The sequence below is a fragment of the Bombus huntii genome, chromosome 2, assembly GCF_024542735.1.
Source record: "Bombus huntii isolate Logan2020A chromosome 2, iyBomHunt1.1, whole genome shotgun sequence".
Taxonomy (NCBI): Eukaryota; Metazoa; Arthropoda; class Insecta; order Hymenoptera; family Apidae; genus Bombus; species Bombus huntii.
The window spans coordinates 14237116-14264142 of NC_066239.1; the positions used below are offsets into that span (position 1 = coordinate 14237116).

The 27027-nt window shown below is 39.9% G+C and overlaps 1 protein-coding gene across 5 annotated transcripts in view; it reads left to right on the forward strand.

Annotated features, from left to right (window-relative positions):
* LOC126873807 (teneurin-a) overlaps window positions 1–27027 on the forward strand; it is a 703125-nt gene that overhangs the window by 281902 nt on the left and 394196 nt on the right. For all 5 annotated transcript variants that reach the window (XM_050635059.1, XM_050635077.1, XM_050635068.1 and 2 more), the window contains exons 5-6: window positions 16801–17004; window positions 17774–17941. In XM_050635059.1, coding sequence (XP_050491016.1) covers window positions 16801–17004; window positions 17774–17941 — 372 coding nt within the window. The remainder of the gene's footprint in view (window positions 1–16800; window positions 17005–17773; window positions 17942–27027) is intronic.

A 27027-nucleotide genomic window follows, 5' to 3' on the forward strand; every position in this document is an offset into this window, starting at 1 on the left:
AGCCCTCCAGACTAACTTTGTTTCCACGTCGAACGGATTTAATACTTTGCCAGCCATTACGCTAGCCGATCTAATGGGTCGCGCGCGTAAAATATTTAGCCGGAGCTAGATGGCGCGTCCCTCGGACCACCTCCGCAGCGTTATTTTTCTTCTTTCGTGATGGCGGTGATTGAATTGGAAGCTGGAGCTGGGGCAGTCAACCTTTAAACGTAAGATAGGATCCTGAGAGAAGCATATGATTTTTTCAATAGAATTCGCTTTAATTAAATTGGGAGAATTAATAGCAGAGTGCTGCTGATGACCAGAGCTTTAACAGTTTTAGTTGTTTTTGTAATGTTGTACAATCGAATTAATCAATAACTGGTAATTATGTTTTGGTAGCGATTTGGAAAATACGCTTTGCGAGATGTTGCATCGTTTATTAATAATAAATAAGCGAATAACACATAAGCGAATAACCAGTAGCACTGGCTGTATAAATTTTTGAATGTTTATGTGATAAAGTGTTCACCATATAAGTTACGAATTAACGACTCTTTTCAGAAGCAACTTACGATAATTGTAAGTGGATGTCCGCCGTATACCAACGCATCAAGATAAATGTATATAGATATATATGTGATCGAGATGCTGGAACATATTCGATAGATCAGTAAAAGCACTACAGAGGTTAGCTATTACTGATAACAGTAATAGATGTGCCATTGCGTTTGCGCTGGTGCTAGGTACAAGGAATATGAATTAAAGATAAAATACTCTGTCAATATCGCGCATGTTTCAACGTTTCGAATACACGTCGAATAGAACGAGGATGATAACTCTTGTCCTTCAGAAATATTAGACCGGTATGCGTAGTTCCGCATCTATCGCTTGATAGCCACATCGTATCGTATCGAACAACGATCATAGTACAACTTTGGATATTAGCCGATCCCCAATCCCTTATCATTCGTGAGACAGTTTGTCACTTATACAGCCGAATCTACATTTACGATCGTGCGCAGATTACTAGTCCAGTTATGGCTTTGACGTTTAGATAGCTTTTGGATCTGCTACAATTGTGTTTCGTCAACGTGTACAGAATGATAGGAAAGGGAGAAAGTAAAAAAGAAAAGCTGTAAACGAAAGTAAAACAAACATTAGAAAAAAGAAAAGGGGGAAACCATATCAATAGGTTAGAACAAACGTAGAAGCGGGCCGAGGTACATAATTAAGGCAATTCGCGTTGGATCTTCGTCATAGAGACATTAAATATGATCAGTTTTGTCCATTACAGTGGTGAAAACGAAGGGATAATGACGACGGTCGCGTCGACGTTTTCGTAATTCGCTCGAGTATACTTGCGAGATGCATCTCGCGTAACGAGACCAGCAAACGTCATCGTCTTCGTTCTTTTCGAACATTACAGACCGGCTGGCTCAACAGCCTGTGAAAACAACACTTCCGCTGCCTGTTATTCCCAAGGGCGTGCATAGAAACATGAAGGTTCGTTAAACACAACGTGATTTATTGGTTTTTCGTCCGGATTTCCACGGTCCCTGGAGTGTTCTCGTTCTAGAAAACCACGCCGTTTCCTTCTTCTTCTATAGAACAGTATCGACTAGTTTGCGACGTTATCGCTCGAGTGCGTTGATGCTGCATCAGCTAACTGCGTTTTATGATTCTTTGTTGATAAATGCACAGCAAATGTAGGTATTATCATCTCTTTAATATTACGTTATCCGAAAAGTGTCTTTCTTTTACAGACACGTCTTTTGTAACAACGCATCTTCATACAAACATGAAACCTAATCTGTCGAACGCTGTGATCTTTAGTTTGATAGATCAAAATGGATTCCGTAAAATAATATAAAACGAAAAATGTTGTGCATCCATTATTTCCTTATAAAACGAAAGAAACTTTTCGGACGACCTAATAATTAAGAAACCTTAAGTAGAAATTAGTCCACAAAAAGTAAATCATCGATGCACTATCGGTTACAACACTGATCAACTTTGATAACAGAGATTTTATGAATTCGATATTTTATGTGATCGCATTTCCCTTTTGCCCCAAGATAACACCGTCGAAGGTTGGTAGTATTCATATCCGTTTTGCACCGCCACAACAGTCCAGCCTACGCTCGTGCGCGAGTCCACTTAATAATGCAGGTAGAGAATACCGGTGGTCCGGGACGCGGCTCGTGTAAGTCATGATTAATATTTCAGATGTCGACCATGCACGGGGGTTACTGGGCGTTTCGGCGATGGCGGCGACCGGGGTTAAGACTGACCATCGCCGGCCCGAGCGAGGTTTCGTTGTCCGGCAGGTTGTTAATTATTCGCAAAGGAAATTAATGCGTTGCCGGTAATAATTTATATCGGCCGTGAAATGAATGGTTAGCAGACGGAATTATTCACGCTACGCGTCTCACTGTTCGTCCACTGCATCTTAACCACGTTTCTAACGTTGTATCGCGAAAGAATTAAGTCTCGTAGGTAAATTTTGACTGAGACTTTTCAGTTCCTCTTTTTTACCTATACAGGGTGGTTGGTAACTGATGGTACAAGCGGAAATGGAGTGATTCTACGCGAAAAAAGAAGTCGAATTTTTCATTCTATAAAAAAATTTTCATTCTATATTTTCGACTTCTTTTTTCACGTAGAATCACCCCCTTTCCGCTTGTACCACCAGTTACCAATCACCCTGTATATAGTTGTGATTGATTGAATGCGGCTAAAGAACGACTCGCAAGGTATCGTCCACTCAAATTATTGGACCAGGAAATCTCTCAAACGCTTCTCTTTCTGCCGCAGATTCTTAAAGAATATTCACGAGTGACATTAAACTGACTGTTACCCGGTCACGTTGTCACATCAGTTTTTCAGCTAACGCAATGCAAAGCAGATCGATTAAAAATTCAGGGGATATGGACAGTAATATTTATCATTTTCGGAATTGCGTCACTCACAACAGTCGTCAATTCTAATTTCTAATCGCGTTACCGGATTCTCGTAGGTTAGATCAAAAAGCTATCCAAGAAAAAAGCAGGCTATGGTGTAAGTGATAAAGTACAGACGATTAAACGAGCATACGGACAACGCGTTATGCGGCTGGAAATTTCTTACGTACCGTACGAGCCGGAAGGAAGCTTTTAACTTCGGCGAACTTGGCTGATTTCGAAGTGTAAAGCGGTAAAATCAATCCACCGTACTTGGAAGTAGTTTCAACTTAGCCCGGTTTCACCCGAAGTAGTCGCCTCGTTATAATGAATTTACCGAGTTCGCTGTTTAACAATGCACATCTCACCGACATGGCTGTGTTCCGCGGCGAACGATAACCCGTTGAAATACGTTACGAGCCGACCGTTTCCGGGTCCGTAATACCGCGGGTTTAGATCTTCTAATCTGTTTGATACATAGCTCGCCGCGTGACTGAGATTGTTTCATGCCCGGAAACCGGCGTTAAATCTCCTTTCCGTCGTCATCCCAGCGAAGATGTTATTACTATTTTAATTGTGCCATGTGTCGTCGACGTATCTCGACACGGGACCTTGCCGACAGGAATTTATTCTTTCGAGACATTAAACCTTTTAGCGTGTAGGTTATACGTTCTATGGGCAAGTTGAATTCTGCTAAAGCGTTTAAGACTAGATGTTTCGCGGCCGAGATATGAAGAGCCAAAATGTTTAAAACCTTGTTCAGGTTAAGCAAGCGACTTGGAAGTAAGTGACTTCAGTTTCGGTTTTATCGCGATCAACGAAATAGGCGAATCGTTGAACGTTTTGAGGCAACTGGATCAGAAAATAGAAGGCAAACGGGGCGCTATGTGGTGTTTCGACAACGTTAATCTAAGATCTTGAATGTTTGGGCAATTAACTTCGAAAATAATTCTTTCTAAAAAAAATTCCTGTACCGTCATATCGATTTGCGTTGAGCCATCTTCTCAATTTCTTGCGTTCTATTTTAATTTCTCCTGTATTTGCCCAGGCTTAATTTCGTTTTGCTTCTCTTATTTTCCATCGCGACCAATCGTATCGACTGGAGACGTCGTGACGCCGTGCCGTGGTCATCCCACCAGGAAACGACCGACCTCGAAGAATATAAAATAAGAAAGTTGAAGGGGAACTCGCGTAGAGGGAAACTTTCCTAAGCGACGGCATGTTGCGGTTCTCCGCGCTATTGTCAGTACGCGAATAATGAAACGCTTCGATAACTAATTCATGGTATCGATGATGATGACGAGAGAAGTTGCGCGGCGGCGTTTGTGAAATATAGACTGTAACAGGTGTAGTGGCCATTCATTACGCTCGAAAATAACGTGACTTCAACGTTGAAACAGTGTAAATCCAACGAGGGAAAATACAGAACTCTGAAATTTCAATTTCTCTATCTTTACCGGTGTTTCTATTCCTTCTTTTTCTTTTTCATTTTTTTTGTTGCTACATCTTCTTCTTTCCCACATTTATTTTCCTTCCCGCGGAATAATATATTAAAATATTTTCTAGTAGCTCGTCGTCGATTAGCAGAGAGGCGAGGATTAAAACTCTACTCTGATCTAGTAACCGAATTATCTTGGTGCACGATGATCAATTCTGAGAATATTTATATCATTTTTAAGTTATACTGTGAATAAATTTGAATGGTGGAGTTTTTGGAATGTCGTTCGATTTGTTCTAAGTTGTTGGTCTAATCGTGGCTAATTCTGATTTTCACTTTCCTTCCTTACCAGGTTAATATTAATTTGACAACAGTTTTTATAAATTTTTGAAAATAGCTGGTTGCAAAAATCATAATTCTACTTTTTATTTCAACGAAACTGTGATTCATTGCCTGAGGATTGGTTGACTACGCTACTAGCCAGGACATTTACTTACCTTTTCACTTCCTATCTTTTTTCTGTCGCTGCATATTTATATTCAACGATAAAATCAACTTGGGCTATCCTTAAAAAAGAACTTGCCGTAGATTCGTTAAAACAACGTCGTTAAAATCACGATTTAACCCAATTTATTCGTATTTTTTCATCAGTGAACTTTTTTAAAAAAAAAATTATACGAATCACTTATATCATTTGTTCAAACTGAACTTTTTAAACTAATTTAAAGTTAAACTATTTAATAACAAATTTTGCTACTGCAAGTTTACTGTTTTTGATTGATATAATCGAGTCAAATTAGAGAGTTACCACCCGGCGCTGCGCGATTGTTGCACATTCGTTGGAGCATGTAAGTTCTATGAACGATTATGCAATCACCGGTGACGTAAAACTAATTTAAAACGTTAACATCTAACAGTAACACGGTTGCCGTTGCTAGCTGTGCGACAAAACGTTCCGAGAACGCCTGTCTTGTAATATACGTCGAAACGTTAATAGGGAACGGAACGACGCGCAAGAAAAAGGCAAATTGAACGGAGCACAAATTTCCAACAATATACTGCATACGCTGCGTATCTTCCTATTAATTTATCCGAAATTTTGAAGGTGTAAAAATACATAAAATACATACAATATCGAAAGCTTTCAAATTCAGAGAACCTGATATTCAAAGGTTTGAGAATCATGATGTTTAATAGGAGAAAGAAATTTCTATCGAAATTCCAGTTCTTCACTGGAACATATAAATATAAATTCCTATAAAAATCCACTGACTATATATAATTTTCACTGTATCGTATTTATGAATATTCTAACTACAACATGAAAGTGAAGATGAATAGAACAGCCAGTATGAGAACGCTATACAATCCAAATTCAATATTCTCGAACTATAACAAGCCAACAAGTGACTTCTTTCAGAAGCTAAGTGCAATTTTTCTTAGTTCCTCCGTCAGAAACATACATAACCTAATCACAACGAAAACGAAAGACTCTCCAGGGGTTCAAAGTGGCACTCTCCGAGTCCCTTCCTTTTCCCAGCCTCTCTTAAATTACACGTTGCCACTACCAACGACCACCTTTCCTATTTGACGTGTAATTCTCGTCACCACTGCTTTGTATACCATACCCCCAACACACACAGAATTGTCCTAAAACTGGCTGCTTCCTTTCGTTATCTTTCTTAGGTTAAATAAACAGACTGCAGCTGCACTCGAGAAACAGAGGATTCGTTAAATGGGACAAAAACAGCGTCGGCAGAAGCTCTCTGTTCGCGCGAAATGCGATTAAACGTTGCAGAAGCGGCGTTCCTACGGAGCAGTTGGTTTTTTATGCTCAGCAAAAGGAAGTTTCATCGTAGGCACTCGATTCGATGCGGCACCGCCACTTTTTACGTTCAATCGTGCGTGCAACCGTTTTACTCTTGTTCGATGATGACTTTATTTCGCAAATCGACGAAACAGGCTCGTTTATCTTCACGAAAAGGGGACATTTTATGGTTTATGGGGCATTCTATAATAATTAGATTACCGGTGTTTGTGCACATTGCAATTTTGTGAATACAGATAAAGGAATTGAACTTCAAGAGGAATTTCTGCCATCTACTAAATATCCATGAGTAATATTCTACTTTGGATCTTATATATTCGTGGATATTATGTGCATTCCGTGGATTTCTGTACCTTTCAATTTTTCATAAATACGTAAAAATCTACAGACTGATAACAATTTAGTTGGGAAGCTTAATGATCGAAGATAAATTTCTCCTTTGAATTTCCCTTCAATTTTGTTACTACAAATCAGATATCTTTGGCTTGCAGTAAGCTGCTTTCGTATTCTAATAGGTTAACGTGATGTGATGGATTCGGGAATACTAATGAGTTTGTGTGCTAATTTTTGTGCGAGAAGTTCTTGATTTAGAAATGTCTGTATTTGAAAATTGAAATGCTGTTGAACGCTTTGACAGATTGAGCTTGGACCGATTTGTACGCTTAATGATTGAAATTTTGCCAATGAATAATTATGAGTTATGTCTAAAATGTTTGAAAATGGGTTATTAATCTCTGATATATTCAACAAATTCATTAATCTTCATATTGCTACATAAAGTTATGAACAAAGATTTTCAATTTCATAGTTATGAATTATTATGTCCTGAACTTGTTATCTTGATTTTATTACTAATGAAGTATCAATAGTATGAAATATTAAATATAAAAAAGTAAAACGAATCAATTTACTTATCCGAAAAAATTATGCGATAAACTATTGAGATATCTCATTCTTCCAAACAAGTCTTACTAATCATTTACTTACGATACTGAGAGATTTTTCTAACAGTAATGAATTCGTCCCTAACAAAAACTTCTTCGAGTCCCAAAATATCAAACGAAAACGGTACCAGAATTCACAATTGAAATAAAGCAATAGGAAACGAAAGAATTTGTATTATTTTCCAATAAAATATACGCTATCCATATTTAATATTTATACAAGCACACGCATAGATGCACTAGTTCAAACTGAAACTCACACTACAACTAAATACGACACAAACTACATCGATTTCGTATGAAAAGAAGAGAAACGATAGTTATTACGCATACTCATTAGAAAATGTATTAGATTGCCAAACAGAGCATCGGCTTATTATGACACGGCGGTGGACCGCGGCTCGTTTTCCCCAAAGGTGAGCGCTAGCTTTAGGCCTTTCATCAAAGGCCTTGCGGTTTAAGAAGCGGAAGGAAGAGGAACGGGATTGAAGCAGGAGGCGAAACGAGGAGTGGCCCTTTCAACGGACGACACTTTGCACCTGTTGAAGATACGGCTTCTCCTCTGCTATTTCTTGCTCGCTTTTCTTTTTTACCCTCTTTTCCCTCCGAGTCCCATCCCACTCTCTTTTCCTCCTCCTCCTCCTCCTCCTTCTCCTCTTTTCTATTCATTTTTTTTCTCTCTTCTTCTTTTTTTTAGGAAATCTTACTCTCACACTGAAAGTGATCTCGAGCCACGGGCACCGGGGGTTACCAACGAAAATGTCACCGAAGTTTCTTTTCCCCGACTCTATTCCATTCCATTTGACGTCTCGGAAATTGCTTTTCGATAGCAGCCTCTGTAGACGGTCCCCGTTGTTCCCTATGCATATGACAGTTAGTAAAAAGACACATTGTGCGCGCCGGCTACAACCTCTTACGCGTATTTTCCCCCGTGCCCTTTATCGTGCCGCCGCGATAACCCGCCAAGCGTTCCGCTGCCTATCCTCTTCTTTCCGTCGACGAAAGCGGCGAGGGTGGTTCGCGTTCTCCGAGCGACCGATTAAGAACAGGATAAAAAAAAGGAAAGAGCGAGAGAGAGAGAGAGAGAGAGAGGGAGAAAGGAAGGAACGAAAGGAGAAAATAGAGGAGGAGGAAAAAGGGAATTCATTTCTGTGAGACGGCCAAGCATCGAGTGAATCGATGGCCAACGGTACGCGTGGAACTCGAATCGATTTTTGTTCCAACGATGCACCGTTTACTCTTTTCACGTTCTCTCTGTTCATCCAATCCAGTGTATACTTTACCGGTATTTATTCGCGTAGCCGGCACGTCGGAACGTTGTTCCAGCCTCAATGGGCCGTGGCTGTAAAACGAATTGTTTAGCAACCGTTCGTAGGAAAATGAAACGTAGTTTCTCTCGCACCATGATTGGGTTAGTTGTTTCTTTTTTACTTCTCCCTCTTCTCTGTTCTTTTGTTATTACACCAGTTACAGATTAAGATCAGATATTCTTTTTATCGATTTCTATTTATCCCGTCTTTGTCTAGACGCTCCTCTTGCCTTTTCTTCTTCTACGTATTGTCTCTCTGTAATTAATCTTTGATAAGAGGTCCCGTACTTTCTTGTACGCGAGCGATTTCATCAGGTAATTTGATGGATCTTATATCTCTCTATATATTAAATTTCGATACGTAAGGGCACCCGATGAGCAGCTCCCTCCCACAGACGTGTCCTGCTCTCGATGGCTCCCCTACGTCGCAGGGTAAAAGCTTCATATTGATTTAGGCTGCGTTGAGAGGGAAAGGCTAGCCTGGAACGCGTCGATGCTATTCAAATTTCGGGGATTCGTGTTTAACTTGGGAGGAGTGGCGAGAACTTTCGACAGTGGATTTATGAATCCCTAGTAAATCGATTTTTTATGACGATATTATGAGCATACTTCGAAGAAACTGTTCTGAATAGTTAATGACGTTTGGATGATATAGGATGTGAATTTTGCCTGAGTTTCGATATTGAAAAAACAAAAATATTTCACGTACTGTTCGTTATTCTTTCTTCTTCTTGTCCATTTTAAAATCCTTCTATAAAATTAGCAAAATCGTTTAATTTTCGATTAATAAACTAAAAGTCTTCAAGAACAGCGTCGAATTTAATTACAAGAACAAAAGAAAAGATAAACGAATGGGTCATGAGAAGATATTTCAATTTTGAACCAATTTTCGTAACGTTAACTACAATGTCCATTGTTACAGTTCTTTCAATTGCCATCTCTTTATTTCTAATTTGTATTTATCACCGAGGACTGGCCACGGGATAAACAAGTTTTGAATGCGCCAGCAATTTGCTGTAACCCCAATTTATCTTCTGACAGTCATATTTCATCGCGACCCTCGTCAAATGCCCCACGTTCGTTAGGCGAAACGCATAAAATTACCGACGTTCCAGATTAATCGTCAGGTTCCATGATCGAAGGGATTCTTCTCGGACGTAACACTATTCACAACTAATTAGGGGAGTTCGTCGAGTGCGTCAGATATCGTAGATTGCAATTTGATTGCGCTGTCCATTTTGATTACTCGTCGATATCGATTCCACCTACGTTCGGACCATTTCGAATTCTAACTTGCCAATAGTAAAGCATATTGACAAAAAATTTTCTAATTATAAAAAATATAACTCCAAGTTATACATTTTATAGCATTCTCTTAGCAAAACAGCCTAACTAACTCTCTGTATTCCAAACATATTGCAGAAAACTCAAAGTAAGAAAAATCACTCTTAACGTCCCTAAATCCTGAACCTACAAACAACTACCTAATTAACCTATTAAGTCAAAATCTCAGTTTAATACTACCAAACGTACCAATCTTTCCCAACCGCTACTTCATTCCCTTGAAGTTACCAGAGCCTTTCCCCTGCACCCTAAACCTAATACTCCAAACATCCCCTCGTGTAAAACATCTTCACACTTTCCTACTGGTCTACAAATTGCATCTCGTAAATTCTCAGTGGGTTAGGTTTTCGGTGAAGCGATTCGAGCTTCCTGGAACAAGGAATCCTCCGCAAGGATTGATCCTGGCTGGTAGTGGCCGGAAGCGGAATTCGCGGTGACCCATGTCTTTGACCGAGCGCGGGCTTTCTTCAGCTCGACGGGAATTCCTTCCGCGGTGAGAACCGTCGCGTCGCGGGGGGATGGATTTTGTTTGCGGTGGACCGTTGCCATGACAGCGGCGGTCGCTCGGTCATCGAATGCACCTTGGACGCGCTCTCGCGTTCCATCGAGCTTACTTGGAAAAGTTCGCCGCCCTACAACTCCTCGTTTTTCAGTCTTCACGCTAATACTCTTCAAAGGGATTCGCACGATGCGCCCAACTTCCCTATAATATGTATAAATGATGAATATCTTTGAAAACGAATATTTTTTATATCTTCGTAGAAATATTGTATATGTAAAATTTAATAGCTGTATCTCTACATCTTATGATTACTAGAATTATGATGCGATTGTGTATCGATTTTATTAGGTTGTCCAAAAAGTTCCTTCCGTTTTATAAGGAAATAATGGATGCACGACATTTTCCGTTTTATATTATTTTATCGAATTACATATGATCCTTTTGTTCTATCAAAATAAAGATCACAACGTTCGACAGATTAGGTTTCATGTTTGTATAAAGATGCATCGCTGTAAAAGACGTGTCTGTAAAAGAAAGACACTTTTCGGACAACCTAATATATTGTGCATGAAAATGTGCCGCCACAATTTCCTAATATTCGTGCATTCCTCTTAAAACAAATGTTGCCACAGATGTCAGTTATATCCACTATTATAAATCTCGGGGATTCGTTAAACCCGTGGATCCACGTTACCTCTAAGATCATCAGATTACACCTAGAGTCCAGCAAAAGCCAATACCGTCAGCATCGAAACTAATGAATACTTCATCGACCAATAAAATGACCGGTATATACGGGGAGTGGTCCTAATCGTTTCCAGCAGCGTATTATGTCCCATCGAGTAAGGAATCGAAGAAAAATAGTTGGGTCATTTTTCATCCGGGTGCGCTACCCTTCGTGAGCCGGACACTGAAGAGGGGACCAAGGCGATGCGAGTTTCTCGAAATATGACAATAAATCGAAGCCCTATAATACTATAACCTATACGAAGCCAGACGGTCTGTTATTTGTTTCGATCAACGGTGGATGCTGGTACGTAAATACGACAGCGTAATTGACAGGTTTCGAGAGCGGAGGCGCTCAAAAGATCGTCAGGAAACGGAATAAAAGGCAAACAGCGGCGCTTGTTGCACGTGCCGGGCCACGGTGGACATTGTTCTGAGATACTCGCGCCGGGAATAACGGTAAACAACGAACCAATATTTCCAATCAACGCTGGTCAGCACAATAAACTGTGCACAGGTACGCTAGCGCTACCGAATCAAAGCGATTCTATGGAACCGGCTCCGGCCTACCGGTGAATACCAGACCCGAACACTATTATTTTTCTAGCCGTGGTACCTGCAGCACCGGCCGATTTAGTTTTTTAACCGGAAGTGTGAGCGACAGCGACAAAACTGGCCGGCTGGACTATCGATTTTATTACCTGACGCGCGTACGACGCGTCGTTACATGTTCGACAATATGCGACACGTGACACCGTCGAATAAAGAATAACCATGGACACCGAGAGGTTGATGGAGGGAGGACGTGTAATGGGAGCACGGTGTCGAGTGCTACTGTCGTTTGTCCCTGTTATCCTGCACATCCAGCGCTCGTTAGCCACGCCGAATAAAGAACCGATATGGAGATGAATTTTCTTAAATACGAGGCTTTTTCGTGGGTATATGGCGAGCTGAAAATGACAGTAGCGTTAGGCAAGATTTTAAACAACTTTTAACAACTTTGAATTTATTTTTATCGAAGTAACTAGAAACTGGCTGTCACCGGTATAATTTTCAGCCCATCATACGGTTCAGTTGCTCTGAACGAAGTACGATAGGATTAGGTTTTGTGGGTTTTGGCACGTTACCTGTTAATGAAGCAGCTTAAACTGATATTACCGAGGTAATCGTAACTAAAATTTGTTTATTAACGAAATCTACAATACCGATACAAATTACACCTAAACGCATTCCTACCTTCGCGTATAATAAATCTCCAACCAGTCCATTACATAATACAGCATAAACCATCCAACCACGAAATATTTAATCCACAAACAGCCAACATTCCGCACCTATCCACGCTATTCAAACACATACATGTTGCAAACAGCTTCCAATACTAACCTTCTCAACTCTCGCCGAGTCATAACTCGCGTAATCCTGCTACGCATCCGAAAACCCAACCATCTCCGCAGCGTAAAGCCGGAAGCTACGGCGAAACGCGAATTAGAAAATCCAATCTATAGAAAACGCGGCACGAAATTGCGGGAACGAAGAGTACGAAACGCGACGGTGGGGGAGAAGAGCGGAAAGCTCGCGAAAAGGAGAATGGGAGAGCTCGAAGGGAGAGAAGAGGGCATAACACAATTACATGTGGGGCTGATGCGGGGCCGAGCTTGCTCTCGGCGCCACGACCTTCCGGCTAAAGGAAGGGAACGAAGGAAAGAGCCCAACGGTGGGTGGCAAGATTGAATATGAAAGTTTAATGCGAGCAATATCAGCGCCGCTGCCCCGGCCCTCGGCTACTCGTTCTATCAGACGTCTCGACTATCGGGCCTGCCCATCTTGCCCGTATCTCTCTTTATATCGCGGCCACGATGCCTTCTTCACCGGATTTCCATCTTTGATGTCGCGAGGATTGGTCTCGTTGTCGTGATAAAGAAATGGTAGATGAACGTTTGGGAGAGAGCGAGAGTAGGCATTGAGGTGTTGTAAAATCATCGACGAATGAACGAATTTTTAATTCTCTGATAGTTGTAAGCATTCTTAATTCTAAGCGGTGCTTAGTGTTATCAATGGATAGCGAATAGATGAGTTGGTAGAAACGGCATTTCGTTCAGGATTTGTCACTTTGCTTCACTTTTTTCAAATGAATTTCCTATGAATGTTTGCACGTTCTGAAATATAGAATTGAGTTGTTAACCCCTTTTTCATCTCATATGTTGTTAAAAAGGGTATCAAACACTTTATTCTTCTTGGTGAATAGCTACCATAAACTCTTAAAGAGACCCTTTTCTTCCTTAATACGCTGTATAATACCCCAGTATCTATAAAGCCTTTCTCTTCCCTTCAAACAAACTTAAATCCCGCAAAATCTATACGCGCAATTTATTTACAGTCCTCGAAAGTCTCGTTCTCTTCGTTTCCCTTTCGCTTATCGACGAGCCAGCGGCGGGAAGAAGGAACAATTAGGTGGACAGGGAAACGGAATGGAATGCTGATTACCGTTTATACCGGGAAAGATTATCAATTAAAAACTAACTTTCACGGGATATATTTTGCTTGCGGATGGAATTCACGGTCTCACTAAGGCGTTTAGTGACTATGCCATCGGCTATTTGTAAAACTTTCCTCATTAATTACCGACAAGATTCAATCCCCTCATCTCTTCTATACTAAACTCTTCCCGCTATAGCTTCCTGAGACGCCCATCTTTTCCCACTGTCTTGATACCCCTTTGTCCTTCGCCGCGGAAGGTAGTTTAATAGTATATTAGATCGCGCGTTCCTTCAACGAGCAATTATTCGCCAATTAACGAGACGAATATCGTATCCATGTCGTACTTCGGTCGAGTCAACAGGCGGTGACCGAGCATCGGTTAAACTTTGTTGCAGCGTTTAACCACAGTAGAATGCGAAATACAACTTTATTTCAGATGCTATTAAAATGCGTTTTCCTTCGCTATAAAGATTCACAACGATATGCATATATTGTACGAATAACATCTAAAAAGAGGAACAAGGAACATTGAAAATTAAAGAATATTTTTCTATTTTAAATTGGAACTTTCCAGGAATACTGGACAATTGATTGATACGCCCTGACCACTCGACATACGCCGAGAGGGATGGATTAATTGGCGGAAGTTACGTAGCGTAAAGATTAGCCAGCAGATTAAATATGGTTAACAACCGAACGAAGAAATTTTTTTTAAAAAGCAAGAAACGTGTGATATTTTCATTATCAAAATTTACGAACATTAAGCTCTTTCAACTTTATTTCTATGAAAAGAATTACATGAAATATGCCGCCTATTACAGGCCAGATCTCCAACATAATTTCAAATTGTTCTCATTATACCATAGCGAAGGTTAAATGGCGAGCAAAGGTAAAAAGAATAGCGGAACAGCGTGATTTTTTTAAGTACTCCAACACGTAATCTCGTACCTCTTTACACGCTGATAAATAGGAGCGAGGCTATCGAAACACGGGCTCTAACCACCTTCCTAATCCAGCCAACGAGCTACTGTTCTTATCCTCTACACTTCCCTCGATCCACCGTAACTTTTTCCACAACCATCCTGTTTTTCGAACGGTTCCGCACTTTACAGCCAGGATTAGCTAACCTGAAATATCTGGGCTACTTTATAGTGTCGCAATCCCAGTTCATGATTCCCTGCAAAATCCTGTTATTTTACATAAGTTCTTTACTGTCCGGATTATAGTGCAATTTGGTGGTATTGCAACATTTAGAAAACCGATACTATACTCTTATCTTTGGATTTTTTCCAGTGCAGATATCGTACAAAGCTCTAGCATTTCATCGCTAAACTGCGGATTTCTCTGGATAATTTAAACATGCTAAAATCCATAAGATCTACGCGATGTTCAAAAGTATTTAATCGTTTACAAAATAACTTGTTGCGAAAACTAGTCAAGTGCTGAAAAATGCTACAACTAAGGTTAAATCACGTTCTCCAAAAATTTCTACGTAAGGCTGCTGACGAATGAGAAGATAGCATTAAAATTTGTTCCGGATTAAACCAAAATCACGCCTGTTGAGCCGTGTAACACAAATGATAGGTACACTTACAGCGAAGCATCGTTGAATCAGCCGCGGCGTTGAATCGAGCCACGCGTACTGTCATTTTCGCGTCACGGACCGTCAAGCATCGTCGACAAGAATATTTCGACGTGATGAACCGTTGCCGCTGTGATGTGCGCCGATTGTCACAGCCAATCGGTAGCGCACAGGATGCCTGCGCGTAAACAGGATACGACGGTATGTGACGGGTGTCGTACGAGCTACGAGTGGCGATTCCACTGAAAATTGAAATGATACGTAGTAACTGCTATCGAAGGTGATGCGTGATTTATTTTTCCTACATTTTTTTGCATTTACGAACGGAACAAAAGCGAGTTAAAATGAATTTGCACGGTGATGGCGAATGCGAATGGACAAAATATTCTACCTCCAACAAATTAACTCGCTACGATGTCAGTAGAAAGTACTATTTTTAGTTTTACGTTATTACGATTTAAAAAGTGGGATTGTTCTCGCAACGTGCAACTTAAGTAAACGCGGACTCCAAGCAACGACACGGGTCGAAGTGCCCGTTGCAAATTGCCTATGGAAATTAATTACAAAAGAAAGTTTAACAAGGACAGGAGCAAATTGAAGCTTGCCAAGAAAGGTGGCAGTAAAATGAAATGACGGTGATATCGCGAGAGCACGCTGTTCTCGACATAGCTGTGCAGCGTATGCCGTGTATAACCGGATACGTCAAATCGCGTTGATGACTATACCCGTCATTAACTTGACACTACCGTTCATAAGTCAGTAGGACGTTGTTATATTTAAGTTAGATTATAAAGGAACATTGGAATTATAGAATAAATTTACGTATAATTTTTCTATTATTCTAAGCTTTCAATTAACTTGACATAGTCTTAGGATAATTATCAATTTATCAATTATATTTCTCTGTCTCTGTTATGAAGGTTTTTCAAATAAAAATAAAAACTTAGTAAAAAGAAATTCAAGAAATGAAATTTTGTTTGCCTATGGACGATTATTATAAATCTGTTTTAATAAACGTTAGGTTTGTAATTAACAAGTGATATGATGAATTATGAACGGTAGTGTATTCGTTCTTAAACGCGATGAAATCACTAGTCACCGATCCGTCGTCCGACAACCAGGTTTACATCCCATTTCGATCTTGAACAATCATATTTGCATAGTGAGCGACACGTCGGACACTCGTTCGGTTCGATGGACAAGCCGATGACAATGAGGCCACGTTTAAGAGCAGACGCGTTGGGATAGGCTTGACGTGGTCCGCTGAGGATACGGGCGACCCTTTGTCGATGAGTTAATGGATTACAATGAGAAAGGGAATTGGAGAGAGATCCGAAACCTTGTTTTCGTGAGATGAAAATTAATGATCTTTAAACGTCCGCAAAATATTCTCATCCCATTGTACGCAATTTTATATAGATGACAAAACGAGGCAAAATGACTGTGAGGAATACTTATATTTTGGTAATTTGAAAATATTTGGAAAATTATATTTAGTGTTGGAATTATTATAAAAAAGAAATACAACTTTACTACATCTTTTATACTACGTCTACTACAAATTTTAAATACTACATCTGTTTGGAAACTTGGAATTGATAACGATATTTAATTTACGCACATCGTCTCTCGAGGAAAACGATCAAACCATAAAATTCCGCCAATCCCAATTATCTATCATTGGCAATCTCAAGCACTAAAATCATGCAAAATTTATGATTGCAGGCGTTGGTGACCGATCGTATCGTACAGGATCCGACACAGAGGGCGCCGCTACTACCGATAATCCGACAACACCATTCCCAACGCCGCCTCCAACCTTGACGCCGAATCATCGACAGGCATCTCCGTTTCCCCTGGAGAGCACCAACTCTCGCCGGCATCATTACAATGGGAGCATATCATCGGAGAGATCCCGCAATGGCAACGGTACGGAGTTAATTAGAGCCGCGAGCGAGTTACGTTTGCTCGTATACACTTGCAACGAAGATGATACTTACAAATGCCACGAGACGAGTCTCGCTAACGTTATGTTGCGAGTCAACCCGGTCGACTTGATTAATGCAACAGAAACGCTCGCTACGCGATTCGGAATAACATTCACGATATCTCGTCTCTGGCTCTTGCAAATATTAACTTGCTGTTGCATCGATTGTCGGTTAACGTAGTCGGAAAGTTAGAGTAGAATACCAGGATTCTTTCAGAAAAATATGGAGAGTCGGTAGAAGCGTACTTGAATGTCTGAGAAACTTTTAATTTTGGGAGAAACGAAACCGAGTGTTGAAATAAGGAAAATTCGTTTAAACAGTACTCACGTGAAAGTTCTTATTTTATTATTTGTCTCGATGGTTTTTATTTCGTCTTAGTTTTTAAATTTGAATCTTCTTCGTCAACCTGTACTCTTTTTTCTTTTACAAAGGCACTTGGTTATAAAAGTACTTGAAGAATGAAAAAGTACGATATCAAGTATCCGTCTAAAAATTAACCAGACGTTTAAAAAATATCATTTCTGTTTATCCTTTTCCATTTCATTCCACGACGAATTCCCAGAGTAAATGTACAGTAGCTGAAAAATGTATCCTTATTCTCCGATAGCATATAGCATCTTTAAATTCCATTCGCTTTAACTGTCGCAAGACTCTACGAAAAGATATTCTAATGTACCCAAAGATATTCCAACGATTCTGATACACCGTAGGTGAAACGGTTTATGCGGCGCCATCGAAAAAGACGAGCACCGGTGGCGGGACCTTGGGGCGACGAACGCGACGAGGTCACACGAGTGCTTTGAGTAGCAGCTCCACGGCCAGCGATCGTTCCGAAACTGTCTTCCCAGACGAGCATTCTCGCATGCATCTCACCAATGGTAAGTTCACTTTCACATCATCTCAGCACCACCATTTCTCGCGCCATTCTCATTGCCTGTCATTGCATCATGCATTATTCGTTGTATTATTTGCCCATTGCATGTAGTCATTCCATTTGCCGCCAAATTCTCGTACTCATCCTCGCGCGCGAACTAAAGTAACGCCGTCGGAAGACGTACAGGTTCGTATTTTGAGATTTACGAAATTATCAAGCCTGCACGATTGCATATTGACAGTGAAAATTCTATAGCAATGACGTATAAGCATTCGATATATATATATATATATATATAAAATTATATATTGAATATATATATATTTATATATATAATTAATATATATATATAATATAATTAATATATAATTTATATATATAATTATATATATATATATATATATATATATATATATAATTATATATTGAAAATGACGAGATTAGAAAATACGTGTAATTACGAACTGAAAGAAATTAGAAAATTAGAAAGATTGTACATCGGTGGCAAGAACATTGGAGAATGAGGAATAGTGTACATAGGAATATCGATACCATGATAGATATCACGAACATGGGAATGCAGATCCGAGTATAAAGCTCCACTTCTGGCGAGAGATATAAAGCCACTTCCGGAGAGCAGGAAACACGGTCACGTGGCACTTTGGGGCCGCATTGGTCATTGGTAACTGACTCAATGATATATGGCAGAAGGAGAAAATAAATTAGCTAAGCATTTACACTGACTCACTCTTACTCGATGAAAATAAGATAGCGCTTGCGCGATCACAACCAATTATCAATGCAGTCTCAAAATACCACGTTCCCCGCTCCTCGGAAACGACTTCACCTCGCTCAGGTATTACTCATAACATATATTGGATCGCTCGGAAAGTTCGTTCGAATTTTTAAGGGATTTGGTCGATGTAAAAAGGCATATTAAACAGTTTTTTGGCGAAAAACCTGAGAGGTTCTGAAAGGATGGGATATTCAATTTGCGCGAAAGATGGAGAAAGATCGTGGAACAAAATAGCACTTATATAACTCAATAAATGTACATCGAATCGAAATATAAATCGAAACTAGCTTTCCGAACGATCCAATACTGAGAATTTTGATACGTCAACTGATGACAGAAAATTAACTACTGAGAGTATCCATATGATCGTCAATGTTTAAATGCACACGTTGTAAAAAACGAGCGTTTTTATATTTGTTTTAATGTCTTTATATTGATCGGTATAATAGGAGCGGGGTAATCATATGAGAAATCAAAAAAATGTACACGATGGAATTTTCTTGTAGAAAAAGTAAAAATAAAATACATAGGTATGCATTAACATATATTCTGGAATTCTTTGGAACAGAATAACTTTTTAAAATTGGATCAGACTGGTTTTTTTAGGAGTTAAAAGAATTAATTTGTTAGGTGGAGCGTAAAAATTTTTTCAAAAATATTGCAATTGGTTGGAATTGCGGAGAAAAAAGTAAAGGTCATTTTTTATAACCTTTTTTCATCTGAGCCTGTAATAAAAATTTAAACAACAGATTTTGAAGATTTATGACATGCTGAAAATTTCATGAAAATCGGTTGATGCAAAAACAAACGGCAGACATTGAAAGATGTAGATTTATTACAGTTATAGGTCGAATGTTGTGAGAAACTGCGATTTTCAACCTTTTTTTTACCCCTTTGTAGCTCACAGTAACGTTAAGCGATCTCGATGAAATTTTCATTTTAAATTTTCATTCCACGTATGAGGTTAGTAGACATTACTCGTCACGTATCTTACGACGAAGTAAATGCAATGAAACACGAAAGAGATCAGGTGTCAACAACATGGAAATTCGAAATTTTATACAAAGAATGCCGATTTCAAAAATCGGGACGAATACATCGGAACGAAACGCATCGAAAGCAAAGAGGTTAGGAAATGCTTACAATCGAATATCAAAAGTAACAAGGTTAGAAAATCCGCGCGCATTTCGAAACATTGGCTAGTTGCGCGCGAATAAATTCATTGATTGCCGCGAGCGCATCCGGTCCCGGAAATCGCAACGTAAAATCTCCCGCGAAGCGATAAGTTAACGATCCGTGCCTCAAATACGATTACCAGACTAACAGGATTACCGGCTGGTATCGAGCCCCTGGCCTGAGTTAAATCGGGTTTCGTGTAAACGTGTTTCTCGTTAAAAGCTTAATATTAATAGTCACCCTGTTCAACCGGAAGGATCTGAGATTTTTATCGGTGCATTGTTGTAATTCGATACAAACCCCGTGTCTTTCTTCCATACCGAACAGAGTGACACAAGTGACATGTAAATTGTGATCTGTTGTGAGTGACTTCATTTTTGAGATTTCTGGTGCTAAGCCAAGCTAAGTCGATCATAGATATTTTTAGTAAGTCGTGCCATGTACTCCTTTTATACTTATTTTTTCTATTCTCTGCATCGTATTATTATATTCTGTACCTACTCAAAACACGATACGCGATGTTAAAATTCTCCGTAGGAGCAAAGATTGGGAAAACGAGAAATAATATAATGTTTAACAAGGTTGAGTTCATTAAAAAAAAAAAAAAAAAAAAGAAAAAAGAAGTGTCTTATACGTATTAAACTTTTACGTCCTTCTGTAATTTCATTCATAAGTTTCATGTATAATTGCAAGATTCCAAAATGTTTGCTTCAAAAGTCTAACAAAAGTTTCCAAAAACTTAACCCAGGTATCTCAAGCAGATAAGAAAAGTCTTTGTTCTTTCGAAAGGTTAGAAACGAGAGATCGCGATAAACCAGGCGCCAAAGAATCTCCCGCGAGGATCCAATTCCGTCTCGATCTTTACCGCGGGCCGCGCGGGACAATTACACTCGAATTTCTGGTTTGCTCGGCGCACAGTTCCTGGCGTGGTAATTGCGATGCTTCGCGAAACGGCCGTAGGCAAGGGACTGAGCGGAGGATCTTGAGGCAAAGGCAAATGTTTCAGACGATGCGCCACCGTTACGCTGGCTAACAGCGTCGTAATCGACAAACTGCCTTATGGGTCGGCTCATTAAATAACCAAGGGACTCTCGGTTTTGAGAGATAAGTTCATTGTTGTCGGATCCTGCGGTGTCGTGGCTCGTCAATGTAACCGGTTACGAAGTTTCCATAAGGGCGACGATGTCCGCCTTACACATTTTCCTTTCGTAGTGTCAACGAGAAAACGACTGGTCCAAGCAAGCAGTCTCAAAGAAGGTTGCATGGAAATTTAAATTTCATTTGTTCGTTAAGTGAAGTTTTGTTTTATTGCTCAATACTGATTCGATTTGCACTCGTTTCCGTGAACGAACGAGCCACTCAGAATTTTAAAAAATGCCGGATTGGATATTCTAACCAAAGAAAGCAGAATTGTTGCGTAGCGAAATAAGGAAGAAAGAATTTTTTAATGCATTCGAAGGTAGCATTTTTTGATGATTGCATGCATGTTTCATTATCCCGAATAATTCAATTTTCCGAATCACCTCGGTTCCAATTGGTTCGGATAGTTACCTGTTTACTATATAATTATTTAAAAAATTTGAACAACACCCAGTACCAAAAGGAAGATTTTCGCTCTTCGAGAAGCGAAACACGAAACGATGGCGAAGAGGGCAGGGGAAGGCGAGGAGCTTGGAAGAGTAACCGAGTTAGCAGTTGCGAGTAGCGAGGCCGGACTAGTTAGAACGTAGGTCAGCGTTAGAAGTTAGCTGAGCGGCTATATTGTTTTGGAATGCCGTGGGTATTTAGGCCTGGGCTGGTCGCGGGTACGTCGTTCAGCAGGTTCCTCGGTGTGCCGCGTAACGCAGTTTTAGCGTTACCACGGAGATGAGAAAGTAGCTTTGCGGCTTCTCGAGTTCCCTGCCCTCTCAGCCACCGTAGCCGTGGCTCCGTCGGCGAGTTCTCGATGTCGTCGTGGCGAGGCTGGCTGCCAAACTTTTAAACGAAATTTCGTCGGATCTCGTTTGGCCGGGGTGTTTCGTTGACGCCGGAGCCCCGGCTACCAATTAGTCGTCTGCCGATATCGCGAAACAACGGCGATGTCGAACCGTGTTGGGGTGTTAGGAAAGCCGAGAGGCAAGACGGAGGATAGAAACAGCCGGGCAAAGATCGAGCACGCCGCGCTGGTTACGGGTCGTTTCGTCCGGGAATTTGCTGCTTCGCCAGCCATTGCCTCTGCTTGCCGAAGTGTGATCGCATTACGCGTAGATTCCGTGGAAATTAGCGGCGCGGATTAAGACCCTGCTTCCCTTCGTTCGACGCCTATGTAGAGCTTCTTAGGTCGCGTACATAAGGTTAGGTAGGTACATAGGTGGCGCAACGCTGCGAAGACAGATACTCGGCTCCGAGTCTTTGCCCTCCGGGCGCACTGAGGCGCCCGTTAAAGCGGATCGCTAGATCAAACTTCTCGACGTTGACGTATCAGTGACACGTGAACGACGACGGCATAGATGTGGGTATCTGTTGGTGCGTGTGTCGCCTCCGGTTACTCCGCCGATCTCATGTCCTGCTCCTGAGGATTGGTTAAATTTATTTTCGGACCGTGAAATGAGAAATTGTAAAATCAATCTAACGTTTGAGGGAGAAAAGATGGATGTCCAGGATGTTCGACGTAAGAAGGAGAGTTTGATTAGGATCAGTGGATTTTATAAGAGCGTAGAAATTTCTCGCTAATTGATGTAGATACATATGCTTGGATCAATTTTACGCTTATAATCATCGCCAGAATATAATAGGACTTCGTTAAAAAATTTTAATAAACAATTCGAGCGAGAAACTCGATATAATAAACGTCAAAATATTTATATGTTCCTTGAAATTTGCAAATCGTCAGGAAGCAAGAGTTTCATGGCTGTATACTCGCATTTAATACGTGTCTGGAGTAGGTTTATGTGGACGTGGGATCGTAATTGTGCCGAGTCCCTAGTGACCAGCAATTTAGTAACATGGTTTTCGACTGGCCTATATTAGACTACGCTGATCTAATGTAATATCAATCGTCTTTCTGACGGTGGCGAGCACGGGGTTAACGCGGGCAAGCACTGACCGTTGGGAACCATTTGCTAATAGATGCCACGAGATCCTCCATTAGACCGCAGGGACATTCCGACAGGCAATATAGCGTCGAAGATTGTCGAATTACGGATCTCAAGATGACGTTTACTCTGTATAAAATATTCTAGAATTAAGACTATTTTAATACCAAAATATCCTGGTACTTCGAATGAAATTTAATTTTGTATGAAAACATGTTCGGAGTTTGCCGTTTCCCACGTTAGTTGTTGAGGTTAGAATAGGCACAAGAGAGAAGAGATTAAAATCCCTAGCATTATGCTATATATATAATTTTCTTTGTGGAAAAAATACGATAAAATTCATCGTGTAAAAGCAAATGTATTTTAGCTGTTTTTTATTAGAAAAACTTTGTTACAAATTATAATTTTCATGTAACTTCCAATTACGTAATTTTCTAAATAAATTAGTTTTATCCGCAATTAATTAAATTCGTTATAACGTTTAAAATATCAAAAAAAAAAAAAATCTTTTTCTCCGTAGCAATTCCATCTGTGACTAAAAGGATATATGTAATTCAAAATCTAGTTCCGAATCGCAATCACTATTTTCAACATCCAATATAAAAGTTTATACTTCGAATGTCAAATCCATCACAACCGTCTATTACACACAGTGTATACATTTCAAAAAGCATCTCGTTTGGCGGCATTGCCGAGCGTTCCGCACAAAAATTCCCTATTACCGTTCCAATTACCATCGAAATAAAAAGACGGAAGGCAATTAAGGCGGTGAATCAAAGAACACGTGTGCCCAGCGTCGCGCCGGTGGGGCCCGGATTGCAGAATTTAATTTCCTGAAACGAAGCCGCGAGCCAACAAATATGATATCGATTGGTGCGATTGCCCTAGAAAATTTAACTGCGCCGATCGTGTGTCCATTCGGTTCGTGTACCAATGTAAATCCCGGCCCCGGCTGATATTAGCTTATTCGAGCGGGGGAAAAAATGTTGTCGAACCGGACGATTAATTACCGATCTGTCGGATTATTTAAATTGCAAATAATGCGGCCAACAAAGCCGCATCTTTGAACGGACCCAGGCACATCTGATCCATTCGGTCGGCAGTTTAATGTGAAATACGATCGGCCGGGAAATCGTATAAATTACAGGGAAACGAAAAAGCGAACACAAGAGGAAAAGGTGCCACACGCAGTGCTATCGATCGTGAATGGAATAAAACATTTGTCTTTTATTTCCAGTTTTATCTTTTTTTTCAAATCTTTCATCCATCTTCTTCTATCTTTTTTTTTCTTTTTTCTTCTTTTTGTTCAAATGGTAGGACCTGGTCTAGAAGGCATGAGACAAGCTGGATTGTGGCCAGGTTTCTCGAAATAGGAATAATTTTAAGCACCACTTGAAAACTATGCCAATAGTCCGTGTTCACCATTATCGTTACCGTTGTACTTCTTCCGCTTCGTTCCAGACCGAAAATGTACGGGCATGCGGTAACCTAATATCGAGCTTAATCGTGATACGTTTCGGCAAAACCAAATAGAGAATCTCCGTAGTTCTCGTTTATGGAAACTTTAACAGGCTGAACCTTATCGGATGTTACCATCGGCGAACGGGATTCTTAATGAGCCATTGTTTCGGTAGCTCGAATAAAAGTGATAAGCGATTATCGCTGCTGAAGATAAATAGAGTTGAATGTGTGTACTTAGACTTTACAATTTCGACTGTAATTCGTTGGCTGTTTAACTTTCTACGATGAGGATTTGATTTGTTTGTGGAAGAAAAAGATTATAATTTAGCGTAATTTAGTATAATTCAAACTCAAAATTATCCCAGATGTTTGTCATAATATCGTAAATTATGAATGTTATATTTATGAAAAAATTTCATAGGAAAATGTTTTACTCATGTGTGAATTCTTATGAATTATTTGGGGACGTGATTCTCTTTGATTCGAGCAACACACTTTTTATGCAAATAAACTTTATAACCCAGTTTTTCGTGTTAAAGCAAACAAATTTCGTACCTCGGTTTTTTTACGAATTTACTTTTAATTTAAACTACATTTGAAAGTTTGCTTTTTCAAAGTAACTAGGTTTACTCTACTTTTTATGTTTCGTATAAAATCACAAGTATTACGAATAAAATTCCGAATTTCTAGACATCAATATCTGAAACATCGGTATTCGTTGCTCTGAGTTCGGATTAGATACACATTCTTCTATCCATCCCCAATTTCCTTCAATGGAAAACAAAATTTACTAAAAATTTAGATGTAACAATAATCTTCAAAAATTCATTATCGACGTCAATCTAATCTTCTCTCATTAGATTTTATGCCGAATAATATTATCATAATTCGAATCGAGTCACAAATAAATTTCCGCCAAGCAAGATGAATCCTTGAGCAGTGTTGCAGTGGTCAACGAACGTCGCGACCGCAGCGACTGCCAGGAAATAATTCGTATTTACATGAATACGCCAGCTACGTCGGACGTGACGAAGGCATTAGAGCATCAAATCGAGTTAGCAGCGCGAATCGCTAACCGCATCAAGTCACTGTCGGCCACCTTGTACACCCTTGCCGGCGTCTGACTAACTCTATCCACGGTCCAGGGATAACCTGGTTCGCCCCTTTGTCCGCGGTCGCCATCACGATCCGCGATTGGTTAGCTGCGATTGACTAAACTTCCACTTCGTCAATGTCCTATCGGTCCTCGCGTAGGATTAAACGTGTGAATAAATAAGCGTCCTGTAGATAGCCAAGTTCGTCTATCGATAGTATACAAATTTATAAATTTATAAACTTATAAATTGCAACAGTTGTTAATCGAAAAAGAAAACGAGAGAAATTCGATTGGCTGAAGATTTGGTTCCAAGTTTTGTGACTGAAAATGATAATGAGAAACGGTTGAGTACGTGGAAATATGCAATGTAGAATATCATTACTTTTCTTCAAAGAATTTTATATCAATGTCGTTCTACCGTAGTAATACAATTGCGTATATCATCGGATTTTATCATTGTATTCATCTGACGTAAAGGTTTATCCGAAGATTGTTCCGAGTTAACATTTTTTTGAGTTGATGTTCTATTAAAAATGTTTAATTGTTCAATGGGGCACTTTTTATTTCAAAGTATCTTCTATCTGTCGGTTATATTCAAAATAGCCTAACTGTCAATTTTCATTCAATTTTTACAATTGTAAAAAATTCAAGCGCTCCGGTCATCAATGACCACCGTAGCGTCCGTGACTGGTCATATAAGACCAACGTGGCAGTCAAAGTGTAACGGTCAATTGTAAAGCTATGCCGAAAAGAAGATATTTTTGTTAGAATCTGCGAAGCACTCAAAATTCTACCGTGATTTAACGTTTATGTTTGAGACGCAATAAAAAGTGATTTAGTTGAATATTTTACGTGTATACACTCGCTATATGTTGAACGACGTTAAATCAAGTTATTAATTTTCCTGTTGGCGAAACGATATTTGGAGTCCATCAGAAACCACAATGCTCCTGAAGTTACACGATTTTCCGTATTCACGTAGCGGGCATGGTTCGGTGCGCGCATTCAACGAAGATAATTCTGGCGATCGCGAAAGAAAATTGATTTCGATTTGATGTACGCTTCGATATAAACGGTAATCCATCACAGATCACAATGCGATTTGAACCGCAGTCAATGACGTCGCACGGACCGTCATCGTGGCAACAATCGATTTTAACTCGATGCGGGCAACGCGTTGCCTGCAGCTAGCATTATGCCGTCGTATCCATGTAGAACGATTTCGCGTAGGAACGAAATAAAAACGATCGACTGACAAACGATTATAATCTACGATAGAAACACCGTCGTTGACAACCCTGACAATCCGTCGATACTGTTATTGTTGATAACACGCTACAATAACCTCCGGCGCATGCATCGTTAACCGCAAGTATAATAATAGATCTTGTAAATTGCGAATTGTTATAAAAATGGTAGAAAAATAAGGCCGTAGCGTGTAACGTGTCGAGTTTGCAATTTAATTATTTAATGGAGAAGTCGTAAAT